The sequence below is a fragment of the Phasianus colchicus genome, chromosome 8 (genome assembly GCF_987193195.1).
Source record: "Phasianus colchicus chromosome 8, bPhaCol1.hap1.1, whole genome shotgun sequence".
In the NCBI taxonomy this organism is placed as follows: domain Eukaryota; kingdom Metazoa; phylum Chordata; class Aves; order Galliformes; family Phasianidae; genus Phasianus; species Phasianus colchicus.
In genome coordinates this window covers 26,690,440-26,709,238 of record NC_143443.1, presented here as the reverse complement: position 1 = coordinate 26,709,238, position 18,799 = coordinate 26,690,440, and the positions used below count along the sequence as shown (strand labels likewise).

The window sequence follows — 18,799 nt, the reverse complement described above, 5'->3', positions numbered from 1 at the left end:
CAGGATGTGTAACAAGATAGGATCTTTTTGAATTTTCAAGTAGTGAAGTCCAAGACTAGCCTACATTCAAATTATGAAAAAGATGTAAATATACACACACACACTTTTTAAATCTTACTGGTACAGATACATAATTCTATTATATAATTATTACAAATATTATTTTACATAATAATAATAAATGTAAGCCAAAAACAAAGCACATCTTATTTGTTCAAGGAAAGTAGAACTACTTTTTCCTGTATTTTCCTATCACCTTGTTATTCTTTCTCACAGCTATTTCAAAGCCATATTTGACACAGTTTGTTGTGATTGCCAGGTCCTCCTTGAAAAGCAACATGCTTCCTTTTTTCCCTGCATCTCTTCGGGTTGGAATAGCAGCAAGTAAATGCATGGATCAGAGCACCTGAGCAGCACACTGCAAGGATATTCACTGGTCTGCTACTACACACTCACTTTTCCCAAGGTGTTATCTTCCTTTATTTCTCCTTTCTAAATTGGAAACCCACATTCACGAAATGTATTCTTATTTGCAATGTCAATTAATAGAGTTACTCATTAAGCCACAACTCATACTAGTATACTGTTTTTCACCAAAAAGTCCAGTAGTCCTTAGGGGAAAAAAAAAAAAATAAATCAAACTTCATAACAACATAGCAAGCACAAATGTAATCAATCACTGTCTAAACAATAGTATTATCTAGTGATTTAACAAGGCACACCAAGACACCAATGTGTGAAAGTGCACCAGTGCAGACACTCATCCCAGCTAAGCCAGCCAGGGTTACAGATGCTGAGGAGGTAATTATTCCAGTTTTCACTAGCTTCGAGGAGACTGGAAACACTGAGGGCAGCAAAGAATAGAAAACAAGGCTAAAATGAAAGTGAAAAATCAAAGTGAATAAAAATAAAAAAATTAGCATTAGCACAAGCAGTATTATGGTGGCTTTCCTTTATGTGCTAAGACACATAATGGTTAGAATAATAATGCTATATTCGCAAATCAAGAAACAAAGGCAGGAACAAAAAATATTACCTACATGCAGCACAGCTGACTTAGCACTGCTGTGGGAACCTTAACTTTAGAGTAAACATTGCCCAAATAGCTTTTTGTATTTGATTCCTTAATTACAGAGAAAGCAGTAATGGCTTTGTGGACAGCCCAGCTCTCCAGCTTCAGCAGCTGGCAGAGCACTTGCAAATCCAGCTGTCAGGTGTTAACACCTTCCCCATCAAATCAGCCAGAGCCTTAACTTAAAGAAAGCTGAACTGCTTAATAGCTACTGTTCTGTCATATCCATTGCCACAACTCTAGGAATTATTAATCACTCAGAGCAGCCATCGCACTGGAAACCATCGATTTCAAACATGATATTTGTTACTGTCTTTTAACAGACTTTTTCCAGTGACTCACAGAGGCTGTGAAGTCCCCTAATGACATGTCAGAGCTACCCGAACAAGGACCTCTGTCCTTACATCCCTCCAAGATGATTATGTTTGACTGTCTCTGCTGATGTTACCTTGGGAAACAGGACTAAGAGATACAAGACAGGTCTAGTTCATGATTTCCAAGTATAGAGCTCTTCTCCCTTCAGGGTTGAGGAGATTTCCCACCCGGCTGTTTACAGGGTTCACAGTGCAGCCATCTCTGACTGCAGAACATTTCATTATGTTTTTTTGACCCCTTTGTTTCCACGCTAGTGTCCCCAGGAATCAAACCCAGCTCAGTGCCATTTCATTTCCAGCATTTTCTGTTGAAAATATTTTTCTTTCCACACAGTTGAAAATATGTCTACACTTAACCCTTTGCGACAGACGTTCACCTAGAGCCTGAAGAACAACATTCAAAAAGCCATTCACAACAATCACAGACAGATTAAAAATATCTATTCAAATAGCATACCTGTACATATTTATTTGGTCTTATTTGACAAAAAAAAAAACAACACTTTTCTTAAACCTAGAGTAGAAAATGTCTATTGGTAGGGATTCGAGTAATTGTTCATATTCTTCTCACCTCAAGAGAAACAAGCCCAGACACATCCTCAGGGATCTTTGTGAGTTGGTTAGTCGCTAAGTTCAGTTCTACCATACTAGTCCAAGTCCCAAAGTCCAAGGGGAGAGAGGTCAGCTGATTGTCCTGAGATTTAACACAGCAAACAATTAGGGTATGCGTTTGCAAGAGACCAACAATGCATTTGAGTGACTAAACTTCAAAACAAAATAGCAGCTAATTACATCAGAATAAAATGGTGACAATTGGTCAAATATCTTTTAATTCCTCAGAATGTAATAAGCAGTCCGAATTTACAGTTGCAGAATTGATTTTGTGTTACCAACAAGAACTCAAATGGAAAACTTAGAAGTACATAATCCAAAACATTTCATGCTCCAGTAGTTAAAACATTTTTCATTTTGTTACAGAATACAATGGAGAGAAAAAAGAACAGCAAATTTGTACCATAATGTACAAAGCTGTTATCAGCAACGCTGAAATACAAAGAATGCACAGAGCTTGCTAGGAAAAAAAAAAAAAATACAGAAAATCCTCCTCTTTCAATCTGTTTAAAAAATAAGAAGTCAATAAACAACATAAGCAAAGACATTACTCAAGGCTCTGACTTGGCTGAGCTGGGGCACAAGGAGCAGCCAGCAATGCTTCATAGCTCAGTCTGGAAACAATAGACACATGGGGCTTAGGAGAGTAAAGAGAGAGGGGAGTAAAAAGAAAAAAAACACAAGGGAAATATACATTAATGGCTCACAATAAAAGCATCTTAAACTAAACATCCTTGTGCTCAAAATGCTGCTATATTTGATCTAGATCAGACACCATGAAATAATATATCCGTATATATGTATATAAGTATGTCATACAAAGCACCGGTAAATGTGAAATTACAGATGGCTAAATGATTGAAAAAAATGGTAATAAGGCAAATTGAGAATCCACATATACCAAAAAATATTTAAAAAAATAGTTGCTGAGCATAACTACTGCTCAAAAATACTTTTTTTTTTTTAAACAACTTGCTTTAAAAACTTAAAACAAGCCCATTCATTGAAAGATGTCACCTCTTTTCCCAGGTTCTCATCACTCTGTGTGTACATAGCACACATATAAAGGTCCTCTTTCCTATGTGCTCTACTGCTACTGCCAAAATCCTCCAAACTTAGACTTTGAAATAAAATATTCCAAAGATATTTTACATAACTTTGTTTTTAGCCTAAACTGCAACAGTGCAGAGAGGAGGAAAGAAATGTGTTACTCTGCATGCTCATGCCCTATTTGAACATTAGAAAATTTTGCAGCCCACTTTGTTGCTGTTCACATTCCTGCAAACACAACAACTGTGTAAGCAACAAAAATGAAGACAGATCAATAACAGTGTGATAGTACATTTTTTAAACTAATCCAGAGTTGCTTCTATTTTTAAGGGCAGCAGTGTCTACTCAATCATGATAAATTCATTCCTTAAATCATTATGCTTGCCAGAATTAATGGAATAGGAAACAGTGCTCCTCATTGATTTTACAAACTGTAGCATGTTTCTGTGCCTCACCTTCATGTTCAGCTTACTTAATACTTTAGCTCTAGAGAAAATTCCAAAGGGGATTTTATTGATGCGGTTGTGCTCCATGTTGAGAGAGTAGATTGTGGAGAACTGGGACGGGCCACCCACAGGATAGGACTGGAAGCAGTTCCTGGCCAGCGTTAAACTAGTCAGCTTGACAAGGCTGGATAAAAGACCCTGTAGAGAGAAGAAAACCACCCAGGAACTTAGGACAGATTTATTTGAATACATCTCTTTTTCCTCATGGGTCTAATTAGAAATGCTATCCCCCAAGTCTAAATGAGCATTGCAACACACAAACCACTGTTAAATCTGATAAAACTTCCAAGAGCAGCAAACTACCCTTGCAGTTGTCAGCCTTCACCTTGTTTCCTCTGTTCTGTTTACATACTTCCAGATATAAGCAAAGCAAACATATCGCACCTGAAAGCTCAGGAGGTTTTATAACTTTCTTCTCCTTCAAATGGAATTTTTTAATAACACATTGCTACCTCTTGGGCAACTCTGGCAGCCGTGTGCCCATCCTCACGTCCAGGCTCTGAAGGAGCGCAGCCTACGCTGCTGAGCTGAGCTTCCCTTAATCTTGCTCACAAATGACAGCAAGGCCCAAAGAACCACCAAATCCAAGCACGACTTCTCAAAGGTGTATTTGATACTTCGAATTCCAATCTTCGTAATTTAACAACTCATACTGTGAATGCATCTGGTAGAGGTTTCTTTTTAGGCTATAACAGTTTCAGATAGCTGGACAGTCTAGAAAAGAATGCAGAAGCTTTTGGGGAATTCCCTTTTTTTTTTTCTTTCCTGTTTCCAAAATATCCCTAAATAGTTATTACTCCACCTGTCTTGTCTTCAAAAATAAAAAAAGTAAAACCCCCAGAGCCAATCTGGATAGCAATGGTTGCCCACTGAGTCCACAGGCTCACTGTGCCCCCTTCATAATCCAAGCAGACTCTGAAATTTCAGCAGCCAGGATCAGAGTTTATCTTAGATACGTGCCAAGCACGCTGCTGGAACCATAGGGATGAATAATGAGAGCAAAATTACTGCTGAAGTGTCACCTTGGCTTATTACTATGCCAATTTGAATTCAGCTCCATTTGCTTAAGTATTACAGAAATTGGAGATTTATGCATGGCATTACATACCATAAATAATGCAACATCTGCAATCAGGAAAGAGCAGTAACAAGATAATGATTCCAACTCTATTTCCAATATCAGTATTTCTGAACTGCTCTACGTGCACTGTAAGAACTTTAAGAATATGGTTTTGTTGCTTTGATCAGGGAAGATTGGGTAATTTTTCTGTTCTAAGTTTATTAACATTACTGTTAGTAAAATGAGATTTAATAGGAATTTTCTACATGTCATGGCTAAAACATTTTAGCACTGAAATATAATTCTGAGGGCATTTCAGTAAGTGTCAATGAAGCAATTCTACCCCAAAGACAAAATAAAGGATTGTTAAATCAGTATTAGTCATTAAAATCTAATCATTAACTAGTACTATCTTTGATTAGGAAATACTCCTTCTAGCTGTACTTTCTTTAATTAACTGATATTCTTTGTCTGAGGATTAAGCAGTCCCTGAGCTCTGTCACAAAAACACTTTATGGCTTCAGATGGATCTTGGCATTTCCAGAAGCCATTTTTTAAAGCCTGCATCCATGCAAAAAATATTAGAAATGTTAGCTAATACACTCTAACAGCCTAGATTAATTAACCACATTTGAAGGAAAGTAAGAGAGCTTTGGCAGTGCAAAAAGACAATGCTCTTATGTCTATGAAATCTGTAGCAGTGCTGCCTTCTCCCAATCCATCCTTTTAAGATAAAATATTTATTGGGCGCTGTGTCAGCAACCTCAGTTATGTTTGGAAATTCCAAAGTTTCTTTTACAAATGCAGTTCTTTATATTATAGCAAGGAATGTTTTATTCTAAACAGATTACAGTATGAATTATACACTTCTGCAAGTTAGCAGCTTAAATGTTAACATATTGTTGGCAAATATGTGAAGAAGGCAGCATAGTCTCTAAGAGTTTTGTATTAGGATTGAACACATTTCAAAGCAAGTAATCACTCCCACATTATCTTTCTGTGATTACACTGTAGTTGCTTTTATAGTATGTATGGGTGGGATGGGCTAGCTTAGCTCTTATACTGACAGCAGCCTGGTGGCTCTCACTTATTTGCTTTTTCCTAAATGACAGTTATATCCAAACCCTTATTAAATTTTCTGTTTCTCAGGGCTGTGTTTCAGGGAATTCCTGAGGAATAAAGAGGAACAAAGATGCACTCTCCACCTCAGAGTAAATGTGTTGCCTGAACAGACAGAAAATATGTCTCCATGACTTCTAAATCTACAGTCCTTTTCTTTGCTCATGTACTAAAGCAACAGGTAAAACAATCAAGGACAGCAATCATGAAAAGAAAAGCACAAAAACTGATTCTCTTCTCCTTTCTCCTGAGATCTGTGCAGAGTCACTGCAAACTGTAAAAAAAAAAAAAAAGTAGTCTATTTTTTTTATTTTTCGTAACTGATTAAATGAGCATCAGTGAGTTGCTGGATGATATCAGATGCATGTCAACAGCATACTCTTTTTCCAGGTTAAAATGAGAATGCTAAGGCAAAGTATCCTTTAGCAGGCTTTATCCATTCTTTCAAAGGTCATTCTTGACTTAACTAGATGCTGATAGAGATATTCCTTTTACTTTTCTCTGCTTCTACATCTTCCCCACCTCCATGAAACACTTTGTATCCATGATGGGAAGCTGGGCTCCTTATTTAAGGTTTCCTGAAGAGACTCAGGACAGCAAATACAACACATGCCAGTCCCACTTCTGACAGAAGTTGCATAACATAATTCTTCCACACAAGCTACATATATCTAACATGTACAGAATTGTTATTTTTCATGTTACACATGTAGATTTAGGTGGAAGTTTTTCACACAGAGGATGGTGAAGCACTGGAACAGGTTGCCCAAGGAAGTTGTGGATGCCTCATCCCTGGCTGCATTCAAGGCAGGTTGGATGTGGCTCTCGGCAGCCTGGTCTAGTGGTTGGTGACCTTACTCATGGCAGGGGGATAGAAACTAGATCATCATTATGGTCCTTTTCAACCCAGGCCATTCTACGATTCTATGATTAAAACAAATGGTATTCCTCAGAATTGCAAGGAAAGATGAAGTTATTTTATATGTTTCAATGCCACTGAAAACAGAGACCGCTTCCAATACATTCTCTCCCAAATCCACTGCATCTCTCACCTCTGGTAAAGTAGAAATATTGTTGTTCTCCAGGTTCAGTTCATCAAGTTCACTGCATTTTGCTAAAGACTTCGGAATTGCTGACAGCCTATTGTACCTCAGGCCAAGACGACTTAAACTGGATAGATTTCCTACAGGGAGGAAGCAGTGATTAATACATCATTATATTAACACCAAGGAACAGAACAAGGTTTGATTTCTGATTCTTCTGTTGTCTCACACTCTACACTTCACAGCTTTTCAAAGGGTGAAATGGGGCTATCATTCTCAAACAGGATGTTCATAGTTTGCAGTGCTTTCCAATGCTAAGATCAACTACGCAGGAGAAGTACATTGTTCATACCATGTATTCTTAACTTGTGCATGATCTGGTAAGCAAGGAATGCCTACATCATCTTGAAGAAGTATTCTCTTCCAATCTTTTCAGCAAAAGAACTCTATATGTTTTCCAGATTCCCCAAAATATCTTTACCATCCTCCAGAAGCAACAGTCTTTAAAAAGTGATAGGAAAAAAAATTCTTCCAAGTTTTTCAAATCATTTAAGGAAAAGTCTGGAGGATGTCCTTGAAAATCTGGACAATAGGACATTTTTTTAAATATAGTTTTTGAATATTGCCAGGCCAACAGTTCAGCTGACATATATGTGAGTTTAAAGAAAAAAACCTAAAGCAGCTTTCAACTTAAGGATGTCGTCAGCCTTTCTAGCACTGGAGCATTTGGTACTCTCCTGCAGGTAAGAAGGTATTGAATTTCACTGTCAACTAGTACACAGTATGAAGAACAATACAAAGTTTTCTGACTCAGTCATATATTTAGAAAGCATCTGTGCACAAGTGCACATTTGAGTAGCAGAAGGTTCTAAACAAATCCACATAATCGGTTCCTTGCAAAACATTCGCTGTTTTGTGTTTTTACAGCCAGTCATGGAACAACGTATTTCTTCCACGTATTGAAATACCAGAAAGATAATATTAGGAAAGAAATAGAAGGTTTAACAGCAGCAAGAATAATCAGAAATTTTTTTGTAAAAATATGAAGGGAGCTTTATACTTCTAGTCTAAGTAGTTATGCATTAACTGAAGGATAAATTAACATCTATATGTGTACTTGTACAAAGGTTACTGGAACACAGCAAAGAAACAAATGTAGTGTATGAAACTTGGAAGCAGCATATTAAACTAACTATATGGGAAATAAAGAATGAAAAGTAATACAAATAATTAATTAGGTCCACTAGAAAAGGGAAGAATCTCAGCAAAGGAACTGGCAAAATATCTTTCCTAACTTCTCTGGACTGGTCAAACTGTACTGTAAAAATGACCCTGCACCACTGAGTAGCTAGCTTGGGTGCATACCCAATAAGAACTGAACTTTAGGAGCGTTTGATGGTTTCAGAGCTACTAAAATGGAGATTCACAAGAACAGTGAAAAGGAAAAAAACATCAAAAAAGCTTTCCACATTAAAAAAAAAACAAACAAAAAAAACCCTTCAGGTCTTACAAATCAAGAGAGAAGAGAGGATAAGTTTTCAGTACATATCTGATAGCAACCTAACAAGCTTAGCAACAAATTTCACTTAGTATTGTCAATAATGAAACCAAAACTCAAACAGGTACCACATGAGCTGTTTACCCAGTTCTATCTCCCACTGGGATTTTTATTTTTAAGAGCTTTCTTTCCAAGCAAGTACGTAATTTGCTTTTGCAGAAGCAGTAAAGCATTCCCTTAATCAAAAAAGGCATTTAAAATCTAAGGCTATCAATATTGCTCTCCAGTACACAAATATTCATCTTCTGATGTTAAATCCTAGAGTACATATACATACAAGAGTAATTAAGAGCTGCTTTGATCCTATAATTCACCAATATCAATATGCTTATATGTATGTAAAGTGGGATATTTCATGCCATATTCAGTATAATCTGTTTGCATAGGAACCTGTCCTCACCTCGAGAGATTCACATTCTATTGTAAGGATGGAGAGCACGAGGATTCACTGATCTAGGGATAAACAAAGCATACCCTGACTGCACTTCTCTGAATTAGCATCTAACAAACACCTCTCTTACTAAACAAGGGACAAGCTTTACACAAATAAGATAATAATTTATTCTTTTTCAGCATATAAACCTTGAGCTAGGCTCTGGTATTGATTTCTCAGGCTCCCCCCAGGAGTACAAGCAGGGCACGGCTCTAGCAGCCAGCATGCTGCCAACTGTTGCTTAGCAATACGACGTCGCTGTGCTGACTCCAGATTGCGAGCACAGGTTGCATGGCTACAGCTCTGCTCTGTTCCTACAGCAATGTGGCATTTCAGAAAATGCAACAAGGCAGCCACTGCAGAGTCAGACCCTTCAGTCCTCACTGGGTACCACAATGAGCAATCCTTTCATTTCCAGACATTCACTTTTGCTGCCCAAAATTGCACTGTTGCTAGAAGGGGCCCAGAGGAGATGAAGAATAATGCCATGTCCCTCAGCCATCCCTGCAGTCACTTCATTGCACCTCTGCCTTCTCCAGTTTGGTTACTGATGTCTTATATGGAGCCACATTAAACTCTCCACTGACACGCAGTCAGGTTGCATATTCTGCAGGGTTGGTAACAGCTGATCATGATCCGTTCAGTCAGTTTTATGATGAGGATCTTCTGCAGTTGCGTTTCTGCTGCTGAAATCATACCTCAGTGGTTGCTCTTCAGCAGCAAGGTGGCAGGCAGGGTGACTCAGAAGAAGCAGAACTAGATGTTCACAAATGTGACAGTCTGATCATCACAATTTTTTTTCAGCTACTGGCAGAAAAAATGCAACTAAAAGCTATTCCAATTTGTTTTCTTAGGAAGCCCACTTAGAAAAAAGCTCTTGTAAATTGAATTGCCCTGTGAAAAGATACTTCTAAAGTATCATACTATAGACTAACTAAACCCTAAAATCAAGTCAGGCATAAGCAAGTATGAACAGCTGCCCCTGGGAGTCCCATTTCACATCACCACCTCTGCAGCAGCTCTGTTGGACTTTATCACAATTAAGGCACACAACATCCAGCAGCAGGTCTTGCATCACCCAGCACAACTCCTTGCCTCTCAGTGCTAAGCTGCATCATTTAATCAGAGAGAAGACTAAGTTGAAGCAGAACACCATGCTTATCCACACACTTTTTAGAAAGACTACCTGAAGCAGTTTTCTAATTAGAAGCAACACATCTCTTTCTTGAATATTTCAGAATCAAGATAAATGGGCTGTGATGGATCAAATAAAATAAAGAAATCTAAATTCCTATTCCAAAGTCCTACTACCACCTTCAAAGGCTCTCCTATTTGAAATTCATCATTCTTCTCTTCCTCCCCTAGTTAAAATAATCCTTCAGATCTCCTGTCCTCAGATGAAGGGTCACTACTTAGCACAAAATACTACTGCATCATTACTAAAAGTAAAAGCCATTACTCTGATTTATGCAACTTAGCTTGCATCAAGCTAGCTTGCTAGTTGCTTTTGCCCAAACATACAGATCAATTTAAAATCTGTTCAATAGAAAAAAAAAACATTTTGCAGGTAACATTAACACACAAATTGGACTGACAAGAGCTTGCACCTCAAAAACCCTTAAGATTATGATAAAAGGCATACAAAAAGTTCTTCATGGAGCAGATATTCACAAGAGCGTACTACAAACATGACATTAGTAAGTACTTTTCTGATCTGATAAATATTCTTAGATTTTTATTTGACTAAACCCCGCAAACAGCAGGTAGCCACCTGAGAAAGAGCTTAACTTTCTATTACTATCTATCATTTCACAGAGCTCAGTTCACTTGATTCCCAGAGGAGTTTTTCTTCTCGGGAAAATGAATTCTTTTGCATACAAAAGGTACCAGATGTCGATTAACCTTAAAACACCACATTGAATTAATTTTGCATAAAATAACTACAATGACAGTACAGAAGAAAAAGCCACAAGGGGTTCAGTGAGCACGTTAAAAATTATTATAACACCCAAAGCAGGTGGGAACAAGGGCCATAGAAGAACTGAAAACTTCATAGGAGAGATTGGGCAAGCTAGAGATGGCCAACTGAAGACAGTGTTTCAACACTGTGTTCAAATATTTCAGCAGTGCTTGGAACCTAAAATAGCCGCAAGGCAGGCTAGAAGATGCCTGTGTCACACTCTGCACTTATCATGTATTAGTTTTTCCAGATGTCAGCCATACTCCACAACAACTGTTGAAGTTTCACAGATTTTTAGGTGAAAGGAGCTGTTGACATGTTTAATCTAATCTCTTGTCAGAAGGCAAAACATTTCTCCTGATAGCTACAGAGTAAAATGAAAGGCTTCAACTAAAACATTTCAACCTCCACATGTACTCCACGAGCAAAGGCCACTCGATGTCCAGCACTGCTCCAGCAAGAAGCTGGGCAGGCAAGATGCCCTGGATGTGAGCTCAGTAAGCTCACTGCAGAGGAACGCAGAACACAATCCCGTAGTTGTTCTCATCTGATCTGTGGGCAACTCCTCCCTAAACCAAAGGCCATAGATTTGTATGAATGTAAACGCACTTTACCCAAGAAAGGTCAAATCCTTTCTCTAACCTGCAGGGTTGGAATGTTCCTCACGTTTAAGATATCTTCTGCCTAATTACTGATGCTTTAGAAAAACTGCAGATGGGGAACAAAGGTGATTTAAGGGGTGGGAATGTTAGGGTAGCAGTAATGTAGAAGAAAAGAGAATCCTTCCTACCCACTGCTACCAACTATCAAAGCCAAAGCAAGAAATATAGTTGTATTTTTCAAAATGCAAAGATACAGTGAGCTTAAGATCACTGAGCAACACACAGTTTGACTTACAGACTCTGGATTTTACTGGCTTGATAGCAACATGATTTGAATGTATTGTTATTTTTCTTTCTGGCCACCAATGCCTCCTGATGGACAGTGCAGGAGGCAGATTCAGGCTTCCAACTTACAAAGTTGACAAGGTCCACTGTTTCTTGTTCTGTTCAAACCTAAGCTTATTATCCTATTTACACGAAGCCCAGAAATTCTCTAAAAAGACATCCACCTATTAAAAAACTACCTAACATCACTTTAAAATGCATCTTTACCATCCTTATCAAGTTAAATGCCATTTGGAGAGAGCAAAGAGATTCCTGCCTACTTTCAATCTGACAGTATCAACCAAAGACAAGTCTCCTCATTATTTCAAAAGTAGGACAAAAGCATGATCACATCGCCAGATGTTTTTAAACTGTGATTCAATACCATAATCATTGCAAACTGCTTGTGTGAAGATGCTGGCAAGAACCAAGTGACAAAGGCTGAAGTACTGACGTGTACCACACACAGCACCAGTATAAGGCAGAAGAGCACAAATTTAGTGATGTGTTTCTGAAAATTCAGCTTTCTTAGCACGTGTTCAAAATGCTCTTAGCTAATAGACCTGCTTGTTTCTGTTCTGATCCGTTCCTTTGAAGCACTATTCCCTCATGCCCGCTTCTTATATATAAAAGATTATGGGCTTTTTTTTTTTTCCCTACAGTATACAAATCACTCTGAAAATGCTGAGCTGCAGTTACAACCCATCTCTGCATACTGGTTTCTGCATCTAGCTGGTGTGTGATGGCACATGCATTCACTAAAATAAGCAGTCCCATCCTAGTCTTAACAGAAAATACACCCAACTAAAATACAATATAAGAAACGTTTTCATAACTATAGATCAAATCAATAACCTCAGAATTAATAAGCCAAAAGAAGCAAGCCTTTTTCTTTTTTTTTTTTTTAACAGAATAGTATGTATGTATTCAACTGTATCTTTGTAACTTATCTCTAATTTCACAAAAAACGCAAATCACCAAGAACAATTTATACCCAGATCACAAATATCTTCTCTCTTAGAAAAAAGTACCCAACAGCCAACGCCAACAGAAGCAGCTAAGGAAAGGGAAAGCACCTCCTGACAGCGCTGCAGGAGCCTGGGACGATTCAGCAGCACGTGGCTCGATGACTGCCTGCATTTAGCAGCGACTGATACAGTTTTCTTCTGCAAAATTGTCAAGCTGTCCTTTGAGCTTTGGCATCCACCCCAAGCTGTGCAAACACTGACGCCCAGGCGTTACCTGCGCTGCATTAAGGGCAGCCTTAATGCCCAAACAAAGATGTTTGGAGGCTGCCAACTCCCAGCTCTGCCCCATACCCTCTGGCTGTGCTGTGAGAGGACGCAGTGAGCTGTCACGTCCCACCTACCACCTCAGTGCCACCCAGGATTTTCTGGGCAGTTTCACTGCTTTCTATTCACTAAACCTGGAAGCAAAGCTAACCAGAAGCTCCATTCCCTTTATGAGAACGCTATGAAATCAAAAAAGGACGTACAACAACTCAAAAACTAGAATATAAAAGAGTGGGAGCCATTGCTTTCAAGGAAGTAAAGAAGGGGCAAAAAGGTTACTGTGATTGCCAAATAGTAACAGAATCCAATTAAAAATGCCTCATTAACAGTACAGAACAAGAAGAGTGAAATCTGATCAGACCTCCCATTCTGAGACTGAAAACAGGCTTGATCCTACAGAGCACCAAATGCTCAGACCCTGTCTGACCAAAGCACCAGGTCAACACGCTTACATTTTAAGAACACAAACACTGCCATCAAAGCTGGAGTCTATACATGGCTCCATCAGGTTTTCATTAAGACCAGCACATTTTTCTGAAAATTCAGAGCAAGACCTCTCAAGCTTTTGCTAAGCCTGCTATACTTAAAAGCCCATTTACAAGTAGTTCCACTTTCTACAGAAAAATCTTTACGAGGATTTGTGGGGACTTCAAGCTCTCAGCAACAATCTGTATAACCTAAGCTGTGTGAGTCGCTGATGTCCAGCCCTGCTTACAAGGGTTCCCATTTTATCAAGTATATGGCATAGAACTGCAACAGTGCTCTGAAAGGTAAATGAAGCTAAAGCAGCCAGCAGCACAGTTTGTGGTGCAATGCCGACCAACGCAAATGGCAAAGCTTCCCCAGAGAACATTTGCTTTCATGCAAGTTGTGATTTCAGTTTCTGAGCTCTTCAGTTGAAACGAAGGGCATGAATCGTAGGCTCTGAATGTGCCTCTCATTTTCCTAACCATCTTTTAGGAACGGTGCCATGGCAGACACTGGAAAGCGTGTCCAGTGACAGAATTTTTTGTGCTTTTAAAGCATCATTTTGGAACATTTACAACTGACTATTCTTTTTCTTATTAAAACGTCTGTTGCCTTAAATGTCTACGAATATGCCACATTTGACTGTAATCAAGTTGCAGACGTAAACACACAGAAGTGGAAAATTACAAAATAGGTGAAGAATCTGATTTTTTAAAAGTCGAAGTTCTGTTTTTGTTGAACTTCTCTCTCAAAAAATCACTGCTGACTTTTAAATAAGAAATTGCAAACACATTTATAAAGAGTGCTAAAATAAAATTTTCAAACGAGAGAGCACTCAACGTGCAATTTGCAGCACATTTTCTAAGCTAGCTTGTGATCCAATGAGCAGTTAACAGAAACACTTTACTCCACCCAAAATTTCCTCTCTTTCAGAAGTCCAATTACTAATTCTAATAATTTATCTCCTTTTACATATCTTTTGGATTTTTCCCCTTATTAGTGTACCAGGTAAGCATACAGAGATGAGACACCAAAAAAACAAGCATACCATAATTCACACACACACAGCAATCTGCAACGACACCACTGAGAAGCTAAGATTCCACTACGATTTTGATTCTAGACTTGAGACTCTTGGAATGTACCACGCTGTTCCACAAAGCTCATTTTTCTTACAGGAAGTGACCTAATATACAAAGTACTTCACAGTTTTCAATCAACAGAAATACAGATATGAATGTATTAAGCCAATATCTATAAAGCAAGACATGAGGTCACTTCCTGACAACTAATACCTAAAATTGACATTTGTTACTGCAAGAAGGTGTGCTTATGAAGCGTTAGTTGAAACAAGAACTTTGTATTTTTACAGAGTGAATATGTTGGCTGTGCTACCTCTGTAATCATTGCTGATGCATAATCCCTTCCCTGCCACTCCCCTGCATGTCACCCTCCAACATCCCTGCCTTCCAACGCCACCTCGTTCCAGTACAGAGCTGGGAATTAGAAAACAAGCTTTAAAAAAAAAAAAAAAAATTAAAAGAATATTGGCACATTCAGAAATCTTTCAATGGGAAAACCAAAACTTAATTAGACAGTGCAGCAGTAAATTTAAGCACTCTGCAAGTTTGGGTGCTTTTTTTTTTTTTTCTTTCCATCAGTAGGGAAGGAAGGAGCTGCTGGGTTTTCACAGCACTGTGACAAAACCCCCCTCACAAGCTGAAGCTGGCCTCAAGCAAAGGTATTGGTGCAGGAGGAGGGGACAGCTCTGGCAGTAATGGAAATCTTCTCCATTGTAGGAGGCTCATAGGCTCAGAGTCTTAAATATTTACAACGTGCAAAAGAGTTCAGTCTTTTTTGTACCAAGCGTGCAACCCCCACAGCACTTCGAGTAAACTGGTGAAACACTGACAGAGCTTCTACATCAGCACTCTGAAAACTGGTAGTGCTAAGTGTAGTGAGCAATGCCAAGTGCCAGGCCCATCTCGGTGAGAAAAGGAAAGGCCAAAACTTGAGAGGGAGCGTGAGGCTGGAAGACACACCAGCCCAGCCCAGCCCCACACAGCAGCAGCAGCCGCCATGCCCTGGGTGTTTTTCTCAGTGCTTGCATTCTCTCACTGAACAATTGTAACCACAAAGTAAGCTGTAATACAGAAATCAAGCCACAACTTGCTTTAATGTTGAACCAAAACTGTGATGACTAAGAAATAAAGCCAATGTTGCTGAACTGGCTACGGCTGCCTTTTCTGTAACAGGCAGAAATGTAGGTTGATCATTATCATTTACGCTGGAGTTCAACATTTTTCCCTTGAAGTTTCCAAGTCTGGCTGCTCGGGAGCTATTTGTGGCACAAGTACTGATATCTGACTTTAAGTTTTACACATCGATGTTCAGCTCCTACACACGTTCCTCAGTACAAACAGGGGTTCTCCAGTGGCACACACTTAGCCGGTGTGCAGAGACAGGAGAGTGTGCTGTAATTATTCATCTGCCTTCGGTAGCTTGCTGAGCTGCACAGCAGTGATGTTCAGCTCTGATAAGCAATGTAAAGAGACAGTGTATACATTTAAAAATAATTGACTTCAAAACCTTATGAAAACACTCGATGAGAAAACAAACAAAGAAAACATGCAGAAATCCAGTTTGACTAGGTACAAACTCAACTCAGTGCAAACAATCTAGGCTTACAGTAACTTCCTAGGGAAACAGAAGAATCCAAACCTGAGAGTCAGCAATCTCCTATGTATCACAAACAGCTCAACTGCTTAAGTAACTCTGTCTCTCTTACCCAGAAATCCTTCCCGTAAGCACAGTCACACAGCATATTATAAGCAAGATCTTTCAAGTCCTCTGAGAAGCTCAGTGACTGCCAGTCACTCAACAGCTGGGTACATCTTCCTACCAAGGAGCAACAACAGTGGTCTATAAGCACTGATAATGGAAATCAACTTGCTCACAGAATTTTTTCCCATAATTAGCACTTTATCCAGAGAGCACTCCCTAAATATGAAACTGATAATACACACAAGTGTTTTTAAAACAGTTTTCAGTGAGATTTACAAAACTGATACAAAAATAAAGGCTGTGCTTACAAAGAATGTAAGTTAGATGCAAACTCCAGATGGAATAAGACCTCCGGAGAATAAAAATATCATCAAACCAGGAAGGAAATTTAGCTACATTGGATAGTTCATCAATGTAAATTCTGTTCAGGTCAAACTTTCTAAACCAGAAACCAGAGCAACTCCACACCAAAATTTCTATACATAAAAGAAAACATTCAACAAAGTTCAATATTGAACATTGTCTAAGTGATAAGGTACATTCTTTTCAGTATGTTGTGACAAATAAGGGCTTAAAATGATGACTGTCTTAGTTTTTGTCTTTTCAAAACCACAACCTACACGAGATTCTGAAAACGACCAGGAAAGCATTTATTTCAGTCTGTTTCTCTCAACCTATGTTGCAAACCCTCTACTGTATTGCAGCAGGATTACTTTATGGACCAGGAAGGTTTTTAATTGTTTTAAAGTAAGACTGTTTAAAGACACAAGCCTTCTTTGCAATTTCAAGTGTGAAGATGCTTTGAGGAGAACACCAGTCATTCTACAGCCAAGAATCAACTACTTATTCTTAAATTTGCTCCTTTTACCAGACATTTTGAGTAAGTCATTTATTTTCCCTTCCCCAACCCCTTGACATACCTATGGTTTCTGGCAGGTCCAAGAGCTCATTGTGCTGCAAGTCAAGGTTGGTGATCTGCGTGCAACTTCCAATCTCTTCTGGAAGATGTTCGAGCTGATTGTGCGCTACATCCAGCGTTATGAGGTTACACAGCTCACCTGAAAGCACACAAGAAAATCCAAACGTCAAGATCTCCAACGTACAGGCTTAGTTTCACACAACAATTGATAGTAGCAGAAGGATTTCATTATAATTTAAAAAATCACCTATTGCTACCATAAATTCATAAAGTAAGGCCTTCGGGGATTGTAATTTTATCAGTCAGCTTTAAAACCTGATAAGCAATTTTTAAAAACTTAGACAAAGCTTTTTATAGTCTCTAAAGAAACTTTATTTACTGGTTTTCTTTTGACAGTTCAAGCTGTAGAATATAGAAATATAAAAACTATACTGCATACCTGTTTCATGCTGACCAGAAATGTAGAACCTCAGAGTGAGTGGCTGTATTGAATTACAAGAAATCAAGATCTGCTTGTACAGCATATATTACTTTCAGACAGAAAATCAATACTTAAGAGATAGCAAAATTATTTGGCTGACATTTTTCATCATTTCGGGTCATCAAAAAAGGCAACTGTAAAATTGACTATACAGATTATTACACACCATGTATGTAAGTGAAAGTTTGAAATAAAAGACATCTGTTAAGCCTTAAAAAGGACTGGACTTGCTTAGAGCTCAGAGCAGCTTCACACTGAACTGTTTCACCTCTGACTTTTACATACCAATCTAAAAGTACAACTAGGCACAGTATTTCCACCTGTTTTAATGACAAACGCATTGTGTTCTGAGCAAGTTTGTTGGCTTTAAGAAAATGTGTACATGCGTGAACACAGACATCTGTATTTTTTGGAGCTGGCAGATGTGAAATTAATGGAAATGGTTTGAATGACTTCAACTTTATTCAGTAAAGATCAGGTCACTGTTTCTGTGTACCAGAGCATCACTCAGACAGTTGCAAACTTGGAAGAGCAGCAAATTCCTTTTGAGGGGCAAATGCCTATTTTTAAGTTTGATATCTTTAGCACAATCCTCTAAAGATTTTCCCACAAGCTTGCAATTTCTGATGCATGGACTGTTCACCCAGTAGGTCAGTGTGGGATCACAAACATTGATTTAAATCGTAACAGATTTACAAACTTAGACTCTGTTTCTGAGCTGCAAGCAGCATTTATCCACAGTAGTTACTATGTATCTTAAAACAGTTGTCAAAGGCCAGCCAAAAAAATAGTCTTGCATAAACTGATCCTATTTCCCGTATTTATTGATCCAAACTGGGACGTTTTCTCTAGAAGTCAGGCACATGAAAATGTAAAGGTGAAACTTAAGTATCACCTCCGTCACTACGCATGCTCACCTCTCAGGTCAGCATTCAAGTGGATTTAAGGTCAGCCACAGAGTCAAAAGTCAATCCTGCTGCACCCAGAAATATGCAAATATAAGAAAAAGGCTGAGCAAGATTTAACATTCTGTGATAGCAGCATCTGCTTGATACTCATGAAAACAAGTGGGCAAAGCATAGAAGGAGGAGGAAAAACTAGAGGAAGACTTTAACTCCTCTTTACACAAACCAAAAAGAACT

General features: G+C 38.6%; 1 protein-coding gene across 9 annotated transcripts in view; it reads right to left on the bottom strand.

Moving 5' to 3' along the window:
* The window catches only part of SHOC2 (SHOC2 leucine rich repeat scaffold protein), a 56,920-nt gene that overhangs the window by 4,443 nt on the left and 33,678 nt on the right, over nt 1-18,799 (bottom strand). For all 9 annotated transcript variants that reach the window (XM_031597484.2, XM_090145500.1, XM_090145499.1 and 6 more), the window contains 4 exons: nt 17,178-17,315; nt 6,846-6,976; nt 3,564-3,752; nt 2,018-2,140 (listed from right to left, as the gene is read on the bottom strand). In XM_031597484.2, coding sequence (XP_031453344.1) covers nt 2,018-2,140; nt 3,564-3,752; nt 6,846-6,976; nt 17,178-17,315 — 581 coding nt within the window. The remainder of the gene's footprint in view (nt 1-2,017; nt 2,141-3,563; nt 3,753-6,845; nt 6,977-17,177; nt 17,316-18,799) is intronic.